At 35.7% G+C, this 23,878-nt stretch overlaps 1 protein-coding gene across 2 annotated transcripts in view; it reads left to right on the forward strand.

Annotated features, from left to right (window-relative positions):
• TMEM135 (transmembrane protein 135) overlaps positions 1 to 23,878 on the forward strand; it is a 261,010-nt gene that overhangs the window by 230,707 nt on the left and 6,425 nt on the right. For both annotated transcript variants that reach the window (XM_025357908.1, XM_025357910.1), the window contains 6 exons: positions 3,716 to 3,757; positions 10,107 to 10,253; positions 13,761 to 13,830; positions 17,351 to 17,518; positions 21,585 to 21,648; positions 22,623 to 22,699. In XM_025357908.1, coding sequence (XP_025213693.1) covers positions 3,716 to 3,757; positions 10,107 to 10,253; positions 13,761 to 13,830; positions 17,351 to 17,518; positions 21,585 to 21,648; positions 22,623 to 22,699 — 568 coding nt within the window. The remainder of the gene's footprint in view (positions 1 to 3,715; positions 3,758 to 10,106; positions 10,254 to 13,760; positions 13,831 to 17,350; positions 17,519 to 21,584; positions 21,649 to 22,622; positions 22,700 to 23,878) is intronic.

Raw genomic sequence — 23,878 nt, forward strand, 5'->3', positions numbered from 1 at the left:
TGTTCACAGTTATGTCCTTGGAACCTAAGGCAGGCAGTGCTTATACATAGTGGCCATTTAATTAATATTTATCGAATAAGTTGGTGAGCCTTAATACTTAAATGGAGAATGTGATTTCATTTACATTATAATAATCGAATCCATAGAATAATGAGGAACCTTCAAATGGAATCTGCTTTGTTTAAATCTTTATATCATATTTTCAACATTCAACACAGATTACAATTGTATTTCATAGTTAGGTTAATGCTCATACAATACTCTTAGTGTCAAAATGTGGGGCCATATTACTATTGTACAGATTCTTTTTATGGGAATAATTACTTTTTTGTTCTTTTGACATAGACATCTGACCCTCAATTACATTAACAAACCTTATACACATGAATGGAAAGAAGAATAGCCTCTTTTGAATCCATGCTAAGACTTTATCAATATGAAGTGCTTCCTACAGAGTTCTGCTGAAAGAACTGAACTTCCATCATAATGAAATTGCAAATTCATTTGTATATGCTCCTCTTATATTTGAAAGCTACTTTTTGATGTTTTGGTCTGCAATTAAATTTATTGTTTAAGGTCACAAATATGCAATTCTGACTAGAACAAGTTGTCAGAATTCTTTATTCAGCATAGCACAAAGATAAATGGCTGTCTTTTAACAATAACATATGAAAGCCAAAATTTGTTCCCAGATATACATAATCTTTTAATGCTTTCTGTTTTCCAGTCAATAGACCCCTTAACCTGCTTCCTCACCATCTTACCTATCAAGATTATGGGTTTTTAAATTACGGCAAAACACTTTCATCAGATGGAAAAAGAAGTTTAAACATTTTAATGCTATAATTTTCCCATGCACATTTTATCGTTCCATCCGAATTCTTTTGCCTTTACCCCTATTCTGTGTAAGGTAGATAATTATGTAGTATGTTAGCTAAATTCTGTGGTTACATTTCTCACTGTTAACATGACCAGGAAGTAGATCGTGTTGCTTAATTGAAATTGAGTTTTCAAGTGTTTTTTCTTCTAAAAAAAAAGGGATACATGTGCAGAACATGCAGGTTTGTTACATACGTACATGTGTGCCATGGTGGTTTGCTGCACCTATTGACCAGTCCTCCAACTTCCCTCCCCTCACTCCCCACACCCCAACAGGCCCTGGTTTGTGTTGTTCCCCTCTCTGTGTCTATGTGTTTTCAATGTTCACCTCCTACTTATGAGTGAGAACACGTAGTATTTGGTTTTCTGTTCCCGTGTTAGTTTGCTGAGGATGAGGGCTTCCAGCTTCATCCATGTCCTTGTAAAGGACATGATCTCATTTCTTTTTATGGCTGCAGAGTATTCCATGGTGTATATGTACCACATTTTCTTTATCCATTTGATCATTGATGGGCATTTGGGTTGGTTCCACGTCTTTGCTATTATAAATAGTGCTGCAGTAAACATATGTGTGCATCTATCTTTATAGTAGAATGGTTTGTATTCCTTTGGGTATATACCCAGTAATGGGATTGTTGCGTCAAATGTTATTTCTGGTTCCAGATCCTTGAGGAATCACTATACTGTCTTCCACAATGGTTGAACTAATTTACATTCCCACCAACAGTGCAAAAGCATTCATACTTCTCCACAGCCTCACCAGCATCTATTGTTCCCTGACTTTTTAATAATCGCCATTCTTACTGGCATGAGATAGTATCTCATTGTGGTTTTGATTTGCATTTCTCTGATGATCATTGATGTTGAGCTTTTTTTCATATGTTTGTTGGCTGCGTAAATGTCTTCTTTTGAGAAGTGTCTGTTCATATCCTTTGCCCACTTTTTGATGGGGTTGTTTTAAAACATTTCTGTGCATATGGATTAACTTATTTTCTCAGATTCTATACTGCATCTAATACAAATGTATATGATTTTGATTAAAATAGATTTCTTAAATTTTTATTTCCTTTGTGGTCTTTCATACAGAAGACATAGAGGAACAACTGCCCTATAATATTTGAGGCCTTACTCTTTTTTTTTTTTAGACAGAGTTTCGCTCTTATTGCCCAGGCTGGAGAGAAATGGCGCAATCTTGACTCATTGCAACCTCTGCCTCGTGGGTTCAAGCGATTCTCCTGCCTCAGCCTCCTTAGTAGCTGGGATTACAGGCCTGTGCCACCACGCCCGGCTAATTTTGCATTTTTAGTAGAGACAGGGTGTCTCCATGTTGGTCAGGCTGCTCTTGAACTCCTGGTCTCAGGTGATCCACCGGCCTCGGCCTCCTAAAGTGCTGGGATTAGAGGTGTGAGCCACTGCGCCCGGCCTAGGCCTTATTCTTTATCTAAGAATATCCAGTGTCTTTATAGATTTATTCAAGGGATTTTGATAATAAATAATCAAAAGCCCTTTGTTTAAGGTGATCATAGCGATAAAGAAGAACAAAGACATTGAATGACAATAGCAGGATGTTGTAAAGCCTGCATAGTAATGTCCCCATTTTAAGATCTTGTTTAAATATTTTTTTGCAAATCTGAGAATCTTTTTTTTTTTTTTTAACTACCATGTAATTTGAATCTTCCCCAACTGAAGAGAGTAGACTGTTTCAGGAGGACGTATAAGAAAAAAACATAACTTTTAAAGTCAGACAATCCCCTCCAGCCCCCGAATTCTGGAATTCTGACTGCTATTACTTTTGTGACCTAGGTTACTGCATTCTTCGAGCCTCTGTGTAGGAATGCAATAGACAAAAATCTCTATTCATACAGTTTAGTGATACGATTAAATGAGACAACACATATAAAGAGCTGAAAACAGTGCCCAGCTATATAGTAAGCACTCAATAAATACCATTTGGAGTCCTCTCTTTCTGCTGTCCCCTCACCCCAACTCTGTTCTTCATGCTCTGTGATCTGTTCTAATTGGGCTTAATCAGAAATTAAAACTGTTGAACTAAACTTGAAACCTTTCTGTGCCTGCCAACTCTGTATTAAGAATACTGTGCATAGCCGGGCGCGGTGGCTCACGCCTGTAATCCCAGCACTTTGGGAGGCCGAGGCGGGCGGATCACAAGGTCAGGAGATCGAGACCACAGTGAAACCCCGTCTCTACTAAAAATACAAAAAAAATTAGCCGGGCGCGGTGGCGGGCGCCTGTAGTCCCAGCTACTCAGGAGGCTGAGGCAGGAGAATGGCGTGAACCCAGGAGGCGGAGCTTGCAGTGAGCCGAGATCGCGCCACTGCACTCCAACCTGGGCGACAGCGTGAGACTCCGTCTCAAAAAAAAAAAAAGAATACTGTGCATTCTCCGATGTAATAGGTAGGACAAAGAGAGAACCTTGAATTGATCTAGATCTAAACACCCACCAGGTGTATGTGGTCTTTTTCTTCTCAGCAAATTGGTCCCCCAGGGATTTGTAGCACCTGCTCTACTCCCAGCCCCCATTTGAAGTCCAGATGGAGCCTTTAGATTTACTTAAGTCTCTCTTCAACCTACCTATTTGAGAGCTGAGCTCTAAGTAATGTTAATGTGATGTAGGAAGGCATTATCATATTAATCATTTTGTGTAAGGTGACATACTTCATTGCTTGTTGCTCTTTTGACCATTCATAATGTTCAGATTTTTGCCTTAAGAGTTTCATCTTTTAAAACATTTATTTTCAGGAAAAGATTTAATAGTAATGTAATATACTGTTTATACCTCAAAATATTTTATGATTGTAAATTCTTATTGTTTTAGGTGCAAGGATGGTTTGAAAGGATTTACATTTTCTGCACTTAGGTAAGTAACATTTATTTTTATGTTGAGAGAGAATTTACAAGTTAACTTAAAACATTATACATAATTACAATAAATATTTATTGACTAAACATTTAAACTGAAAATAATTTTAGAATTCACAAAAGTACTTCCAAGCCTGTGGATATATAGCTCATTGAAAGAGTAATTTGTCATACTTTTCCCTCTAAAAATTAATCAACTACTTCTTTTGGACCTATTGTGTGCTTTCTATTGCGGGGTGTTTGAAAAGAAATACAAGAACTCACTTCAGGGAGCTTGGAAAGACAGAGCTGCTCATGAACAATTACTGAAAAGTTAAGTATTTAATTGTGTGGTACTAGATTATTTGCTTTAGGGCAAGACTCATGCACAGTCAAACACAAATTTGATTTTAAGTATCCCTAGAGTCTTTTCACCGCATAGCCCATGTTTTAGCATAGCAACTGGTACATGGTATATACTGTAGAAATGTTGGTTAGCATTAGCATTATATTTTATAGTTCACCAAGAATTTTCTCATAGATTAGAAAATTAAATTTTTGCAACAGTTCGGTGAAAGGTAACATGATGAGAAAACTGAGGCTTAGAATATTTGTCTAATTTAACCTCACACAAGTTAACTGTATATACTGACTCCATACCCAGTGTTTGTCTAGTTTATATCATAAATGTTGCCTGTTTTGTAATCCAAAGGACGTATAGTAGATGCTTGGTGAAGATTAGTAGTATGGTTTTTACTGCAAGTATTGGAGGGAAAAATTAGGGAAAGCTTCAGTACTAGCAAAAGTTTTTACGTGATTGTCTCAAGGTTATTTTGAGGATCAAATGAGTTAATATGTGAAAAATATTTCAAACAGTGGCTGGCATGTAGTAAATACTCAAGAAATGTTGACTGTTATTTTTGTTATATTCTCATAGATGATGTGCCTTAAACTGTACTTTAAGGATAGCTTTCAATAACTACAAGGAAGAGGAAGTGCACTCTGGGTGGAAGTGAATAATAGTAGCAAGAGAGTGAAAATTGTAAACACGAAGTGTGAGGTAACAGTGAGAAAATGGACTTAATTGGTAGGAAAAGTTTATATTAGGAAACATAAAATATTTTTTGGTATGTAGAGTAGGGCCAGATTATGGAAGACCTGGGGGACAATAAAAAAAGACTAATTTGGATTTGATAAGGTCAGCAGTAGGGAGCTACTAACATTTTTTGAGCAGGGTGGTTTACAGTGTTTCAGAAAGATTGGTCTGGCTGCAGTATTTGGGACATCAAAAAAGAGAGAACCAGCAGGTGGAAAGACAATAAGGACTAGAATTTGGGTGACAGTAGGAGGATTAAAGAGAAGCAGAAAAAGTTAAGACTTGCAATGAATGAAAATGAAGACTGATATTTTCCTTCTTTTCCCCTCCACCCTGCAATCCCAGCCAAGTATTGGAAACCAAAGTGCCTGAAAGAAGGTGCTGTTAACAGAAAATCACATGGCATGCAAGGAAACTGGTTTGGGAGGGAACAAATGGAGTCCACTGTATGATTAAGGATATCTTTGGTTGTGAGAACTCTGTGGGAACAATAACTTTCTAAGTCATAATACACCACACTAATTTCCTTACTGTTACTTTTTGGTAAAAGATCATGATATTTATTAGAAAATAAAGTTTTTGTTATTGTTGTTGCATTGGCTAGAAAGCATTTGGTATTAAGTTTAAAGTTGATAACAAAAACAAAAGTTAGGTTTTCAAAAGAGAAGGAAAAACTTAGTCTTGTTTTCCTACATCTCCTTAGACTCCCAGAATTCTTACAAAAACTTAAAATGTGTCAGATGGTTTTGTGTCTTTTTTTCAAATCCACTTTTAACAGAGGGCTAGTTTGGACTATTTGCACTTAATTTTTCGCTGTATTATAGAAAAATATTCTAGAAAAATGTTTGTTAATTCTTGCTAATATTCTTGTTGCTAAAGCAAGAAAACTTAAATATTGTGAATTGTCATATGTTTATTTGTGCATCTTCTTCCACTAAGCAAATTCTGTTTCATTTTAATCCTATTTCATAATCAGTCTGCAGTGTGGTGAATTTGGATTCAAGAAATGTGGCTATTTCTTGAATTTATATGGTGAATATGGACTCACTCCATTGCAGATGAATTAATCTCACACTTATAAAATTGATTCTCAGAAGAATGTTACTAAAAGCCAAATATATTTTTTATTGTTAAGTTTCATTGTAAAAAAATAATGTGTGTGCTGCTTGTAGGCTTTCAAAAAAGTGTTATCTGACATGTCTTTCCTGCTACGTCTTTGCAGTCCTGGTGGTTGTGATTTTTATTGTAGACGTATGCTGTAAATTTATGGCATGTCAAAAGTGCAAAATTTAATATTAATTACAAAGGGAAGGGGAAAGGAAAATACTTTTTGTAGCACAATTTAATATGACTTCCTGACAATATTAAACTTTGGTGAGGAAAAGATACACAGAGCTTGACACATTTGAGAATGGTGAGATTTAAATGAATACAATCATAAAATGGCATAAGGAAGTGCTTATCTCATACAGATCATAATTGCTGTATCATGAAAACATACATTGTTCACTCAGAGGAAAACTGTCCTTTATCCACAAAGGACAAATATTTACACAGTACTGCAGTGTAATGTGTCCTAATTAGACAAGGCTAAAAAGCTTTAAAATATTAAACTTTACTTCAGACTGGGCACAGTGGCTAACGCCTATAATCCCAGCACTTTGGGAGGCCAAGGCGGGCAATCACTTGAGATCACGAGTTAGAGACCAGCCTGACCAACATGGTGAAACCCTGTCTCTATTAAAAATACAAAAATCAGCTATGTGTGGTGGTGGGCACCTGTAATTCCAGATGCTTGGGAGGCTGAGGCAGGAGAATTGCTTGAACCTAGGAGGCGGAGGTTGCAATGAACTTTGATTATGCCAATGCAATACAGCCTGGGTGACAGAGTGAGACTCTGTCTCAAACAAACAAACAAAAACTCAGTTTAGCACCTTTTAAAAAATCACTTGTATTAGTCTGTTCTCACACTGCTATAAAAATACTACTCGAGACTGGTTAATGTATAAACAAAAGAGGTTTAATTGCCTCACAGTTCTGTATGACTAGGGAGGCCCCAGGAAACTTACAGTCATGGCAGAAGGCCAAGAAGAAGCAGGCTGCTTCTTCACAAGGCGGCAGGAGAGGAAGAGAGCTAGAGTGAGGGAGTGCCACACTTTAAAACCATCAGCTCTCCTGAGAACTAATTCATTATCACGAGGACAGCATGGGGGGAACTGCCCCCATGATCCAATCACCCCCACCATGTCCTTCCCTCAGCAGGTGAGGATCACAACTCAAGATGAGATTTGGGTAAGAACACAGAGCCAAACCATATCAGCACTCCTCAACAAGTATGAGATAATACAGGAGCTACAGAGTTAACATTCACTGATAGATATACTCAGTATAATTTATTCTGCTCCAGGTCTTGTACTAAGTGTTGAGAATATATTGGGGAATAAGCCAGATACAGTCTCTGTCCTCAGAGAGCTTATGGTCTAGTGGGAAAGACAGCACTAATTATAACTGTGTCCAATGTTGCAAAAGAGAAGTGTAGGTTATCTCAGGAATATATTTTAGGCAAACCTAACCTAGCATCTTTCCCCAAGCTGTGGATAGGAGTAAATGGAGAGAAGAAAGCAGGAAATTTGCACAAAATTACTTATAGACTAGAAAAACCGAAATGTAATAATAGAAGTTAAGTGTTCTATAATTCCAAATTATTAATACTTTTATTTTACTGTGGGGGTGGGTGGGAAGGAGCGAGTGGAAGGAGCATTTAAGTTGGATTTTAAAAGACAAATAAGATTTTTAGAAAAGATGTAGGGAAGAATGATCCAGATAAGAAGAGCAATACAGACACATGGTTTATTTGGATAATGTCAAGTAGTTCATTTAATTGTAATATAATAATAGCTCCTATAGTGAGCACTCACTCTGCAGAGACCTCACAGTATCTTAAATCAGATACTGATTTAAGCTTGAAGTTTGTATTTAATTCAGTAGGCCATAAGCCCGTGAAGTTCCTTGAGGATATGTGTAGTCAGTTCAGATGTGTACTTTGGGAAGCTTCCTCTGGAAATTCTATGTGGGATGATTTGAAAAGTATCTGCGTATGTAGGTAACAGTAGAAGTCAAGAGAATAGTGTCAAGGACACAACCTCGGAGGAAAAGCCAGTGTGAGACTCTGAAGGTGTGCTAGCCTTATTCATCATAGTTTAAAACATAGTTAGAAACATATGTTGCTTAGTGATTAAGAAGCCAGACTTTAGGCCAGACAATTCTGGGTTCAAATAATTACTGATAATTTATTGGTTGTGGACCAGATACTTAACCATGCCAACTCTCATGGGAATTGTGACACCTATAGTGTTGTGAGGATTACATGAATGAATTAGTATTTGTAAAAGGCTCAGTTGGCACTGTGTCTGTCATATAAGATATGCTCAGAAAATGCTAGCTATTACTATATTCATTCATTCAATATGTATTACGTATTTACCATGTGCCAGACACTATGCTAGATGCTGGAATATAATAGCAAAGAAGATACACATGGTCTCACAGGCCTCACAGTTGAGTAGCGGATGTAGACTACTAAAATGGCACGTACATTACTGTACTGGCGGTTCATTGGGCTCTCCTAGCACAGAATTATTCTGGCCTGGGACAGGGTCAGCTTCTCCAAGGAAGTGACTTCTAATCTGAAATAGTCAGTCCTGGCCAAACTAACAACAGTATTATGAAGGGTGTAAGAGAAACTGTTCTATCTGTTCTGGCATAGTTTTACCCTTGTTGCTAATAAAGAACAGCAGTACAGATCTTAAACTCTCTATGTACAACCATAAGTGAGAAACAAATTCATTTGAACTGACAGCTACCAAAGATGCACAGCTGCCATCTGGTGACAAACAAACCCCTTGCACACCCCTTATGATTTGATAAGCTAGATGTTTTACCGAGGTTGTCTGAACAGGATGGGTTGCAGTTGTTGGTAGTAACAGCTTTTTCATTCTTTCTAAGTATTTATAGTTTCATATTCTGTTTGTCACAGGTCTGAAGTTACTTTTTTTTTTTTTTTTTTTTAAAGTGACAGGGTCTTACTGTATTGCCTAGGCTGAAGTACAGTGGCATGATCATAGCCCACTGCAACCTTTAACTCCTGAGCTCAGGCAATCCTCCCATGTCAGCCTCCCACGTAGCTGGGACTACAGGCATACACCACCATGCCTAGCTGATTTTTAATTTTTTTGTTAAGGTGGGGTCTCACTGTGGTGACCAGGATGTTCTTGAACTCCTGGCCACAAGTGATTGTCCTGCCTCAACTCCCATAGTGCTGGGGTTACGACATGAGCCACTATGCCTGACTCAAGTTCCAGAATTTTAGTGTATTGTTATTAATCCCGTTCTATCTCTATTTTACTATATTTTCTGAAAGCTTGGAAGGTAGTATTACCTTGGGAAAGCTTAATCTTTATAAGAGCAATGACTCTTACAGGATAGGTGTAAACAGTGATACTGCAAACTCTGAGAAAGGAGATACTTCTTGAGGCATATCCAATTGTGATAATATTTTCCATTCATTGTCTTTGCAAAAATATAGTCTAGTTTTGATGAAACAGGAATATTATTTTCTAGATATTTTATTTTTCCAAAGAAAAATAAGTAGATTAGAATAACATCAACTTTCAGATTTCCTAATGAAATAATATGAAGACTTGGGGAATCTGACTGTTTTCTGATTCCTGTTCTGTAGTGCCCTCTGTTTCCCTGTGCGTATACAGATAACCGAGTGTGCTGCAGCTGTTTATGACTCAAAATGACAGGTATAAATGTCGAGTTTTACTGTAAATGAGAATCTCATTCAATTGTAACTGTTAGCCAAATTTAAGAAAAAAATACATAATTTTTGTGATTTATTAGTGTTGTGATTTACTAGTATACCCAAGTCTACCTGGTTTTTTGAAAAACTGTAAGGTGTATGTTTAAAAAGTGGTGTCTCATGTTAAAGGGTGCTTCATTAAGTGTTGTGCTGTATTTTACTTGGTCAGTTTGATTTTAAAATACCTGCATTATCAAACAAGTGACTATTAATTTTTTTTGAGTATTCAGATTTTAAAAGTCTATTTTTCTTCATAGGATGATTCAATTTTATGTAAATTGTGAAAATACTATCTCAAATGATAAGATATTTGCCAAAGTGTATTTGTTTATAAACAGTTTCTTTTTTTTTTTCTCATTGATTTTTTTTTTAAGTGGAAAATGCCTCACATTGTGCTCTTTTCTTTAGGTTCATTGTAGGGAAGGAAGAAATTCCCACACACTCTTTTTCACCAGAGGCAGCATATGCAAAAGTGGAACAAAAGAGAGAGCAACACAAGGAAAAACCCAGAAGAATGAATATGATTGGTCTAGTCAGGAAATTTGTGGATTCAATGTGAGCACTTTATCTTGATATTTTAACCTACTTTGTCACTGTTTCATATGATATTTGTACCGTGCCACGGTATTTTTGTTTTCTATTCAGGTAATGATGATCATTTTTCATCAGAAACTGCATAGAATTTTATAAAAGGCACACAATGGCAAATGAATATTATTTATTATTTCTGGCAGGACTGTAGACCATCATATGCCTTTAAAATAGGTTTACATAGAATTGGAATACTTTCGCATTTCAAACCAGGCAGAATCACAGGAGGCCATGATGGAGAACTTCAGGAAACTGATTAATATGTGTTGATTTAATGTGCCAAGTGTGGAAAGAAGGAAGCAGAATTCCTGAGAGAGATTCAAGAAGATTAAGGAATAATAAGGGACAACCCTTAAATAAAGGATATTTTGTAAGAGTGAACATTTTTGGGGTTCTCAAACTGAAATGTTTTTATTTGTATATTATAAAAAGAAGTTTTCAGGTTTCATACAGATTTTCGTTTATATTTCTAGTGTAGTGTAGATATTTAAGAAAATAAATTTAATAGTTTGAAATTAGATTATCAACCAATGAATAAAATCTTGGTAGTGATATTTTAGAGAGGGTGGAATGAGTAGGCAATAAAGAAAGTTAGGGGATCAGTTATAGCAAGGGCTCCTAACCCCTGGGCCATGGGCCAGTATTGGTCCGAGGCCTTTTAGGAACCCGGCCACACAGCAGGAGGTGAGCAGCAGGCCAGCGAGCATTACCGTTTGAACTCTGCCTCCTGTCACATCAGCAGTGGCATTAGATTCTCATAGGAGCACAAACCCCATTGTGAACTGCGCGTGTGAGGGATCTAAGTTGCATGCTTCTTATGAGCATCTAATGCCTGATGATGTGGAGTGGAACAGTTTCATCCTAAACCATCCCCCTCTCCCGCCACCCAGTCAGTGGAAAAATTGTCTTCCATGAAACCAGTCCCTGGTGCCAAAAAAATTGGGGACCATTGAGTTATAGGAAGCTGAGGTCCTTTAATAAATTAGAAAACCTATGTTTCACTCTTACTTTCCCTCTACCAGCATTGTAACTTTGGATGAGAGATTTAACCATTGTGCATTTCCAAGTTCTTATCTGTTAACTGGGATTAATAATCTCTATTAAGAATTGCTGTGAGCATTAAATGAGATAACGTCTATGAACTTGCCTGACATAAAATATGAGCACAGGGAGGGTACTCAGATTTTTATTGAATTTAAAGGTTTTGTCTTCATCTTAACATACAATACATCTAGAAGATAACAGGAATAATTATGGTAGTTGAATTTATTAAACAAGTTCAAAAATAGTTATGGGTTACCTCAGTGGAAAAAAGGGAGAAAGGATCCTATTAATGGAAATAATTTCAACGGGAATCAGAGGGGAATGCAGAGAATGAATTATATGGGTAAATGATGCCTGGGGCGTCAGAACTGATCAGGTCATGACAGAACGTATCAGAGTAGCCTCAGTGGGTCTACTGGTGTGAAAGCAGATGCAGAATAATACAGAAGCAAAGCAAATAATACAGGAGACAGGCAGTCCAGGTTCTGGGAAGCCATTTATGAGTGACTAAGAAAGACTAATTGACAGTACAGTTGATATCAGGATTTAACTTCACTAGCAAAGAAAGGTTAGGCCAGGCATGGTGGCTCACACCTGTAAAACTAACACTTTGGGAGACTGAGGTAGGAGAATCACTTGAGGCCAGGAGTTTGAGACCAGCCTAGACAACACAGCAAGACCCTGTCTCTCAAAAAAATTTTAAAATTAGGTAGGCATGGTGGCATGTGCCTGTAGTCCTGGCTACTCAGGAGGCTGAGGTGGGAGGATTGCTTGAGCCTAGGAGTTTACGGCTGCAGTGATCTATGATCATTATGATCATGCTACTGTACTCCAGCTTGGGTGACAGAGTGAGACCCCCATCTCTTAAAAAAAAAAACCCAAAACCCCAAAAAACAAAAGAAGCTTAACAATTTCAGTGTAGTTCTGGTAGCAATGGCTGAGAAATGTCTTTGAAGGGGACACTTAAAAGTGTGAAGAGTGATGGCTTGCATGAGGCAGCCTTTCCCTTATTCACTGCTTTTCAGGCCTCCAGCTTTAATCACTCAGCAGCTTCACATGGCCAGATATGCCTTAGCATTCTAAAGATATAAGTGCTATGGCCAGTGTGAACTGAACTGTTGCTGTCACCCTTGACTAGGAAAGGCTGTATACTCCAGCTGTAGTGCAGAATTGGATTTCTGTAAAGGTCTTGCTAATCAATTTGCGAATGGGATTGGAGAGGTGCAGAGCCAGAACATTGCTCTACAAGTTATTGTTATAAACAGGAAAACATTCATATGGTTCAACCATGAAAATAATTAATTAGCTACAGTCTGAAAGAAGTTATAAAGACCGCTTGTTTTGGAACATGAACCCTCAAAGAGAGAGGGAGAGTTAGAACCATGTTAGATATTCTACTTTTTTATGCCTAGGGTTAATAAATAGTCTTGGATTCAACATGCTAAATAATTAAAATGAGTGCATCGTGAACAGTAGTCCTCCCAGCAGAAATATTTATTAAACACTAGAGGGTTAAGTGGTTTACAGTTAAATCACAAATTAACTACTTTTGAATTACCACATGATCTCTATTTCTATATTTATTTCAACTGAATTTTGAATCCTAATACTATATCATGTTTCTTTTCCAGATCTTTTCTCTCAAATCTAATTAAGTATAAATTCCTGTAACCTGAGCACATTCTCATTATGACTTTTGCTCAAGTACTGACTTCATGGATGATTTATTACCATTATACTCTACAATAAGCAATTTAAAGTTTCCAAAAGACTTGGCAGAGTATATACATAATATATACGTATTTTTTCATATTTAATCACAAATACCTAACAGGGTGGTTTCTCTAGTCCATATTCAAGTATTTTGACTGCAGTCAGATAGTTTATACAATGTGTCAAAAGGTAAGCAGCAAGTAGAAAAAGCAAAAATATCTGTTGTTCTTGCTTCTGTATGTCCTAAAACACCAAAAGTGACACACATTTAGAAGTAGTGAGTGGCACGGTGGCTCATACCTGTAATCCCAGAACTTTGGGAGGCCAAGGCGGGCGGATCACCTGAGGTCAGGAGTTCGAGACCAGCCTAACCAACATGGTGAAACCCCATCTCTACTAAAAATGCAAACATTAGCCGGGCGTGGTGGCGGGTGCCTGTAATCCCAGCTACTTGGGAGGCTGAGGCAGGAGAATGTCATGAACCTGGGAGGCAGAGGTTGCAGTGAGCTGAGATTGCACCATTGCACTCCAACCTGGGGGACAAGAACGAGACTTTGTCCCCCCCCCAAAAAAAAGAAGTGAGTGATGTTTTCTTCTCTTTTTCCTTTGTTTTTCTTGGTTAGAAAGCTTTAAACAGATCCACAAACATATACAAACACATGGATATACACACTCTAATTATAATTAGTTTAATTTTTTTGGGTTCACTTTCAGATGCAAACATGGACCAAGGCATAGATGTTGCAAACATTATGAAGATAATTGCATCTCTTATTGCATTAAAGTAAGTATATGAAAGTATGTACTTTATTAACAATAGGGAATGGGTATAGAAATAACTTACTTATTTAGAAATAATTTAAAAGTAAATGGAAAAGTTGACATTAATAACTGCTATCATTCTTTGAATCTGACTTCAACAGATGAGAAATTTATGACAATAGGTGACAGTTTAGCTTTCAGTATTCACTTACCAGATCCTTAAATAATTTAAAAATTAGCTTATTTAAAAATTGGCTTACTTAAAACTTACGACATAGAAGATAAGATGGGATAACAACAAGGAAACATAAAGTCATTAAAATTTGTACTTTGTAATGTATCCTCATTAGAACTACATCCTAGAACAAGACTCCCAGACTGTGCTGTGTGCTAGCTGGATCAGCACTCACACACATACACTGTATGCACTGTGTCCAGTCTGGTACAATGGCATTTAATTTTGGACTTGTAAAACTATTACTTTTTTTTTTTTTTTTAAAGCCATTGAGGTAACTGGAGCATGTCTACAGTTGCTCTACATTAAGAGAGCTAACTATGCCTGGCATAATTTCCTGACTCCCTAGTGGACTTGTGTACGAGCATGTCTCTCCCTCCTCCCCTGCCGTTGTGTTGTCCCTCCTCCCTTCCCCCATCACCACCACTTCTGGGAAGAAAGTTACTTTCTTTGCAGTCAGCATGGCACAGGTGGCACCACCTGCTGCAAGTTCTTTAGTTTTTTGTTTTTTTTTTTTAAAGATGGAGTCTCACTCAGCCACCCAGGCTGGAGTGCAGTGGTGCGATCTTGGCTCACTGCAACCGCCGTCTCCTGGATTCAAGCAATTTTCCCATCTCAGCCTCCCGAGTAGCTGGGATGATTACAGGCACCCATCATCATGCCTGGCTGATTTTTGTGTTTTAGTAGAGGCGGGGTTTCACCACTTTAGCCAGGCTGGTCTTGAACTCCTGACCTTAGGTAATCTGCCTGCCTTGACCTCACAACACTAGGATTACAGGTGTGAGCCACCGTGCCCAGCCAAGTTCCTTAGTTTTGAATGGTGCTCTAACAGTTCCAATGCTGTAGAAAGTTTATGTTCTTCTTGCAATTTTAGTCTCTACTCAGTTGATGATGAGAAGAGCAGAGTTGTGCAGTACCCCAAAAGACAGCCCCTTTATGGTTACTCTAGAAAGGAGGAACTGTCCCATATTAGTGCTCATGAAGGTAAACATCTGTGACCCAGTGTTGACGGTACCATTTGCCCAGCCCACACTTAGCTTCACAATTCCCCAGAATGACCAAGGATAAAACAGTAGGGTTTTGTTTTGTTTTGTTCCTCGGTTGTGCAACACTTTCTGACACTCTTTCCAAATTTGATTTCCTGCCTCAGTTTAAAGTGGCCAAAAAAAAAAAAAAAGTAACATTGCTGGCAGTCCAAGTCAGCTGGTACCTGGATTTATTATTCCTTCCAACTGAACATGATTGTAGTTCAAAGGAAAGCTTTAGATGGGGATCTAAGAGAAGTATTTGGATTAAATCAGAGGTATTTGAGAAATTTGGAATGGGGGAGGTAATATTAAAAAAAATTGTATGAGAAAGTTAGTGAGAATTTCCAAGCAATAAAAAACTAGTGATTCTTTCAAATGTGCACCAGTACTGTAAACTTGGCAATTTATGTATAAATTGGAATACTGTATTATATCCATGAATGTAAAACTATTTGGAGACCTGTGGGTGAGGGATTTAAGCCATAAACATGGTAGCGAAATTTTTTGACAATGAACCTCATTATTTCAAAAACTTAATTACACCATATGTTAAATCACATCCCTGAGTAAATCCTCATATTAATTACATTGTCCTAACATTCTGTACTCCATTCACACTAACTTTTTCTTGGTTCCTTACACCTACCAGCCTCTTAATTGGCTTTATATTTTCTGTCTGAGCTGTCTGAAACATTTTTCTCATGCTAACTTCTTCTCTTTTGGTTCTATTTAAATGTCACATCATTTACATGTCTGCCCTTAACATTTAATCTAATATAGATTGCCCTGTTAATGTCTATCCTAGTGTCTTGATTACTTCCTTCATAATATTTATTATAATCTTTTTTATTTGTTTACTTAGTTATTTTCTTTTCCACTAATGAACATGAAAGCTCCACGAAGGCAAGAACTCTGTGTCCTCCTCGTCACTGTTATCCCCAGCATCTAGTGTAATGTTTGGCACATAACAGGCATTCAGCAAATATTTTCTAAGTACATTAATGGGTGGATGAATAGTTCTCTTGAAAATAGTATGAAAAAGATTGTAATGTAATTATAATCCCTAAATCCTTAGATTATCATTATAAGGTTATCAGTGGCAAGATAGAAGTGTGACCATTTCATTCATTTAACAAATACTAGGCAATTTCAGTTAAGCAGATGCTTGAGAATTCACAGTAATTGATTGGACAATTTGATTTTATGTTTTAATAAGGTATTAGGTAGTTTCAGGTAAATTAACCAGTGTTTCCTCATAGTAATTAATTCTTTTTCTAGAAAAGAAAACTGTAGTCCAGAAAATACAAACCTGACTTTTGGGCATACACTGCTAAGAGTGTAAATATTTTCCCATTCCAGTCGGAGTTAGAGAGGAGGAGGATGGGACACTGGTATTAACAATGTATTGGTTGAACTGTATAGAAAATACTATTCTTTTTGTTAATGTTTTGTGCTAATTGAAATTTTTCAGTTTAATATTAATTACTTATAGTCTCTCAGACATCTAAAATTCATCTTCGTAAATATGGAAATGAAATTGACCAATAATAGTCATCCTCTCCAGATCTCTTTTGCGTTATGGACAGTTGAAGGAAATATAGAGAAATGTTAACAGTAAATTTGTAGTAGGTTTGCTTTTTCAAGTTTAATTTGATATACCTTAAAGCTACTCCTCCCTAGGGATGTTTTAGCCCGACATAGTGGAGCGCATGAATGAAAACCTAGATATAATTATGCACTCCCTGCCCCCTGGAAGTTCTTCTTACCTGACCATTTTAAAAATTAGCACCAGAGGTCTGAACAAATAATGAAAATATTTTTCTATGAAAATAATCCCTACTCGTGCTAATCATTAAGAGCAGTTTTCTGTTAACATTTTTCAAGAGCATTTGGTTTTGTTAAGTAGTTTTTGGAATTTTAGTGCTTTTGTATGTAAAACTCATTTGTGGTTTAGGAATTTAAAATCCTGATTATTGTCAACAAAATGTCAAGAAATGGAATTCTGGTACATAGGCAAGCTTGGCCAGTGCTTGTGAGACTTTTTAAGTCTTTGTAAATCAAAGAAAGTAAACTCATTCCAAGACTTCACTCTTATTTTTAAGGTAATTGTTTTAAAATTATTGTTTGAGGTTTTAAGGCTTTATTTTGAAAGTTGCTGTGCTATAAACTTAGATTAAATTTGTTTTGTCTTGTTTCTATTTTGAGATGGTAAAATTCATATTCTATGAAAAACTTCAAAATTTGTTTGTAAATCAGATTTTCCTCCAAATTTCCTCTAGGGTTTCATCAGAATGTTTAGCGTGGGGTACTTGATCCAGTGCTGCCTCCGAATCCCCTCTGCATTTAGGCATCTATTTACACAGCCATCTCGGCTACTTTCTCTCTTCTACAATAAAGAAAACTTCCAGCTTGGAGCTTTTCTTGGCTCTTTTGTTAGTATATACAAGGTAAGGCTTTTAGAAGAGGAAAGAAAAATGGGAAATAAATAACATTGCTATTGTTAGAATGAGAGATGGCCTTAGTTCACTTATTTTTTAATGCTTCTTTCTGGAATATTCATAGATACCTTGAACATAACCAGATCTATACAATGTATTGGGAAGTGAGGGTGCAGAAATTTCTTCTTTTAAAATATTATTTAATATACTTGAATGTGTAGACATGTTTGCATTTAGATATGGTATTAAACATTGTCAGACTCATTTTCTTTTTCAGTACATAGACACTCAGAAAATATGAATTTTTTGGATATTTCCAACATCAAAAATGATATTAGTATGCCTGGTTTATTTGTTTTTTTAATCATATTTACTGCCTGGTTATTAGTTTAAATGTATTTCAGATCTTTCTAGCTGAAATAAACACTTGATAGAATCGGTGAGGATTTTCTGTTGTAACTTATATAAGCAATGACTTATGTTCCTTATTCCACCCACTCCCAGTTGCTACTACACTGTCTCAAATAACCAGAGTTCACAGTCTTCCACCCCATTCTGTATGTTCCTATAAAAGTGCCCGAACATATATAAGCCTACACCTAAACATATATGTAGAGATCATTCTTAACCTAGTACTCTGCAACTTTATGTGATGGCCTTTTGCATAATGGAGTCACTAGTATGTAAATCATATTTTATAAAACACTTAAAAGATTCTTAATCTGAATATAGTCTGTAAATGGTAAAGTGTGTTAATTAATGTTGACCTAACACATGGACATAAAGATAACAACAGAAGTCACTGGGGGCTTCTAGAGGAGGGAGGGAGGGAGGGAGCAGGGCAAGAGTTGGAAAACTAGTGCCTGGGTATCAGGATCAATCATACCCCAAACCTCAGCACCACACTTTATACCCCATAACAAACCTGCACGTGTATCCCCCGAGTCCAAAAAAAAAAAAATTTGAAAAAAAAAAAAAAAAAAAGAGATTAGAACATGTACACACACAGAGGAATGACCACACGAGGACACAGGGAGAAGGTGGCCATCTGCTAGCCATGAAGAGAGGCCTCAGGAGGAGCGAACCTTGAGCATACCTTGATCTTTGAACTCCCAGCCTGTATGACTGTGAAAAAAATTGATTTGTTGTTTTTTTTTAATCTACAATCACAAATTGCTCACTTTTGCCGTAATTTTACTCTATAAAAGATATGTGTGGCCGGGCGCGGTGGCTCACGCCTGTAATCCCAGCACTTTGGGAGGCTGAGGTGGGCGGATCATGAGGTCAGGAGATCGAGACCATCCTGGCTAACACGGTGAAACCCCATCTGTAATAAAAATACAAAAAAAATTAGTCGGGTGTGGTAGTGGGCACCTGTAGTCCCAGCTGCTGGGGAGGCTGAGGCAGGAGAATGGCATGAACCCGGGAGGTGGAGCTTGCAGTGAGCAGAGATCGTGCGACTGCACTCCAGCCTGGGCGACAGAGCGAGACTCCGTCTCAAAAAAAAAAGACATCTTTTGAGCACAGGGATTGTGGCTCATTTTGCAGGAACATGCAGCAGGCATTCCAATATGTCTGACTAATGAATTAAGGACATTAAAGGAGTGTGCATTTTCGTAGATGGGATTTGTCTACCTTCCCTCTGTCTACAAAAAATATATATATATATTTCATTCATATTTTATTTCTTTGAATAAGTGTTAATGTATATTTTAATAAATATATTGAAAGAAGGATATATATTCTGTGGGTATATATATGTGTGTATATATATACATGCACATATACACACTTTTTGTTAAACTCAAATAAAATTAATGATGGGAAAACTGAATTCTAGAATTATTTAGGGTAACATGGTCAGTGTCATTTTCTGTAAAAATTTACACATACAAGATAGGTATGGATAAAATATTTTGAAAAGGAAAGGAAGAATAATAAACTATAGATAATGGATCACTTGTTATGAAATATTACTAATGTTAAAAACATTTTCAATATGGTTTGAATAGGAAGCATTACTAATGTATTTGAATATATAAGAGTTAAGGACAGATTATTGGTAATTGCATGTTTATATTCACATTTAAAAAAAATTTCTCACGTTACAGCATTTGTATTTATTCTTAACGTAAACTCTTAACTATTTACGTGTGGATTATCTCCAACATTTTTAGCCCCAGGTTGGTTATTCCCTACCATCTAGCATATCTCAGAGTGTGTTTTGTTTTGCTTTTTTATTTTTCATTTCTGTTACTATTTATTTGCTTAGGTAATACGAACAAATGGTATTAAACTAACAAAAATACAACTGGGTCAGAAAATTTCAGAAAATATTCATGTGGTGTGTTCAAAAACTGTATGTGATTTTTCAAAAACAAATTGCCCATGGTATAGTATCTTTGTAAGAATGTTAAGAGAAGGGCAGGCAAATAAACCTTGTTTTTTCTGTTTCTTGGTGAACTGACCCTTTTTAAAAAATTTGGTAAGGTTCTTCTTTATCTCTGGTAATATTCATTGTTTTATAGTCTACATTTAATATTAATATAACTACTTCAACTTTTTAAAATTATCGTTTGATGTAATAATGTTTCCATTCTTTCACTTTAATTTTTCCGTCTTCATTTGAAAAACTAGTTTCTTTTAGGCTGGAGAGAGTTGGCCCTTTCTTATAGAATCTGATCATCTCTGTCTTCTAATTGGCATGTTTGTACTGTTTACATATAATGTATTATATGTAAACATATATAGTTTATAATGTGATTGAGTTTAAACCTACTTTCATGTTGTTTTGTGTTTGTTCCTTTTTTTTCCTTCTTTTTTTTTTTTTTTTTTTTTTCTTTTTCGGCCTTCTGGATTGATTGTGTATTTTACTATGGCTCTATTCTATCTTCATGATTGCCTTATTATTTGTGCTTGCTTTCATTTAGTGACTGCCTTAACATTTTATAATACACATTTTTAATGTATCAGCCAATCTTCAAGTAATGTTATACTACTTCACATCCAGTGTCAGACCTTACAACACTGTACTTTGAATTTCTCCTTCCCATCCTTTGTTATAGAATTTAACATTTATCGTTTATTTTTATATGTGTTATACACTCCACAATGCGTTGTTACTACTTTTGTTTTACATCAGGGGTCAGCACACTTTTTCTGTGAAGAGCCAGATCATGACTATTTTAGGCTTTGTGACCATATGGTCTCTGTCATAACTACCCACCTCTGCTGTTACAGTGTGAAAGCAGCTATAGACAATATATAAATGAATGAGTGTGGCTGTTTCAGTAAAACTTTATCACACTATAATTAGAACTTTGTATAATTTTCACATCGTAAAATGTCATTCTTTTGATTTATTTTTCATTTATTTAGCACTGTAAAAATGATTATTAGCTCCTGAGCCATATAAAAACAAGTGGCAGGCCGTATTTGGCTAGTGAGCAATAGTTTGCTGACTCCTATTTTAGATAGTTAATTAACTTTTCGTGCAAGTAAATATAAGAAAAATATGTCTTCTAAATTTACCTTCACTTTTCTATTTCCAGAACTCTGCATTTCTTTTCATAGTTCTGAATTTTTGTCTCGTGTCATATTCCTTCTATCTTTAACATTTGTGTGAGCTCAGATCTGCTGGTGATGGATTTTCTCAGCTTTTATTTGTCTGGAAAAAATACTTGTTTCATCTTCAGTTTTGAGAAATATTTTCTCTGGGTATAGAATTGTGGCCTGACATACTTGTTTAACCAGCATTTTGTTCTTGTTAAAATGGGAATGATGCTTTTCTCAGCATTCGATAGCTAGGCAAAGTGGAATTTATGGATTTATTTTGAAAAATCAGTGCAATAAAAATATTATGTGTAATTTCTTAATAGAGTCTATCCAGAGTAATAACTTTATAAAATATTATTTTTCATAATTTTTCCAATCACATATTCAGTTTGATTTAGATAAGATCACTAATTGAACTGCAAGGTAATCTGATGAATTGATTCGTTATAGTTGTTTTTGTTTTATGCTTTTGTTTCTAGAAATGAAATAACTGTAGTCATTGTATTTTCTCCTTAACTAGGGTACTAGTTGCTTCCTGCGCTGGATCAGAAACTTAGATGATGAACTACATGCTATTATAGCTGGTAAAGCAATAATAAAAAATGAATAGTTATTATTGTATTAATCAGTGGTAGGAATGAATTAGAAATACCATCCAATTCATCCAATTTCTATGTATCTTCCTTTCTCTATTGTAATAGAATCCCAGTTGAGGCACTTGTCCAAATACTTTGTGATGTTCAACATATTAAGGCACTGTTGCCATCTGATGTTTTGAGTTGACAGTGTAATGACTTGGGTATCTGTCCTGCTATAGGCCATAAATCCTAGCGAATGTGTCACAAAAGAACATAAAGCCTTATAGTTACCATATAAGTGATTAATGGAAGTTCAAGTAGATTTCATTGAAAATTCTATTTTTACCATGAGAAAATGGCATATATTTTCATAATAACTTTTTAAAGGACCTTAATCATTTTATTAAAAAATCTAAATATTATTTTCCATAAGTGTAATATATTGTTAAATTAAATAGATAATTTATCAGGTATTTATTAGGAATAATCTTAGTTATTAGTATTCGACAACTCCTCTCTTCCCCTGGCCTTGGTTTTCCATTTATAGAATGAATGAAAGCAGTGCTGTGGAGAGAAGTATTGATAGCACTAAAAATTATTTGAACTATTTAATATTAGAAGAATATATGAATAAATATTTCCACTTAAAATCAAAATGATACCAAAAGGCTTTGAAAAATTATTTTTTTTAAATTGTATTTGGCAAGACCACTCCTCTTTAAAGTTAAAATAGAAATGTAAAGCTTCTTGTTATACATAAATCAGAACTGTTTATTTCTAACTCTGAATATCAATTTTTAAATAAAAAAATATGCAATAATAACTCACCCCATTTTAATGTCATCTGGTGTATTACTGTCCTTGATTGTGTTGTAACGGAGGTAGTGCTGATTCTGTGTAACTGAATTTACATTTCTGATGACGTAATGCTAAATAAACACTTTGCGATCTTATCAGTTATTTCTTATTTCTTGTTTCAGGATTTTTGGCAGGTATATCAATGATGTTTTATAAAAGCACAACAATTTCCATGTACTTAGCATCCAAATTGGTAGAGGTAAGCAAAATTTTTATGCATGAAAAGTTCCAAAGAATATAAAGCTTTTAGCTGCTGACTGTTTTAACAGCAAATATATATCCCAATGGCAAAAGTAAATTTTAATCCTCTAAAAGTATTTGCAAAGTTGATTCCCCTGTGTTTTTCTGTGTATGTGTGTTTTTCAAATATACATTAATTATAGAAAGAGTAGTGTAATTAACCTTCATGCACCCATCATGCAGCTTCAACAGTTACCAGCATTTGCCCAGTCTCCTTTCATCTACACTCCTCAACCCCACAGGTACCGAATTGTTTTAAAGCAAATCCCAGACATTATATCATTTCATCCTTAAAAAAATCTCAGAGTAAAGACTCCTTAAAGAATAAAGGCTAAAGGCTTCTTCAAAACAAACAAATCAACAATACCTCAGTATCATTATCATACATTAAAAGCCTCCCAGTAATTCCATAGTAATATAATATATCCAATTAGAGTTTATGTCTTCACTGATTATCTTATAAATATCTTTTTACAATCATTTTATTTTAATCAAGTTCCAAACAAAGTTTCTTTTAGTTTATAATAGTTACCCCCCTACTACTGCTGCTACAGCTTTTCTTCCTCCTTCTCCTCCTTCCTTGACATTTATTTGTTGAAGATGTAGGTCATTAGTTCAGGGAATTTCCCAAATTCTGAATTTTGCTGATTGCATCCTCACTGTTGTTAACATGTTTATTTAACTCATGAATTTTAAAAATTGTTAGATCTTGAGGCCTAAGCAAATTCAGGTTTAAATTTTTATAGGCGGTAACAGACATACTTCACATTTACTGTGTATGTGAACTTTCAATTGCATGACGAGGCACAAAAATGTCTGGTTGTCTCTCTTATTGTAATGCTAAGATTGATCAGTGGGCTTAGGTGTTGATAGAGCCAACATAAGGTTCCCCAGTAGCCTTTTAGCTAGTGGTTTTACCAGCTGTTAATAATCACTGGGATTTATTATTTCATTAAGGGTTGTAAAATGATGAAAAATACTATTATTGTTTGTTCATTCTGTGTTTATTAGCTGAAATTGTTCTAAAAGCATTTTCCATTTTCAACTGTTTGGTTACTCTGAAATATGTTGTTCTGGGAAGTCAAAATAAAATGCTTGATTACTTCATTTTTAATTATCAGTGTTTAGAATGAGTTAG

Source organism: Theropithecus gelada, chromosome 14 (assembly GCF_003255815.1).
Source record: "Theropithecus gelada isolate Dixy chromosome 14, Tgel_1.0, whole genome shotgun sequence".
In the NCBI taxonomy this organism is placed as follows: domain Eukaryota; kingdom Metazoa; phylum Chordata; class Mammalia; order Primates; family Cercopithecidae; genus Theropithecus; species Theropithecus gelada.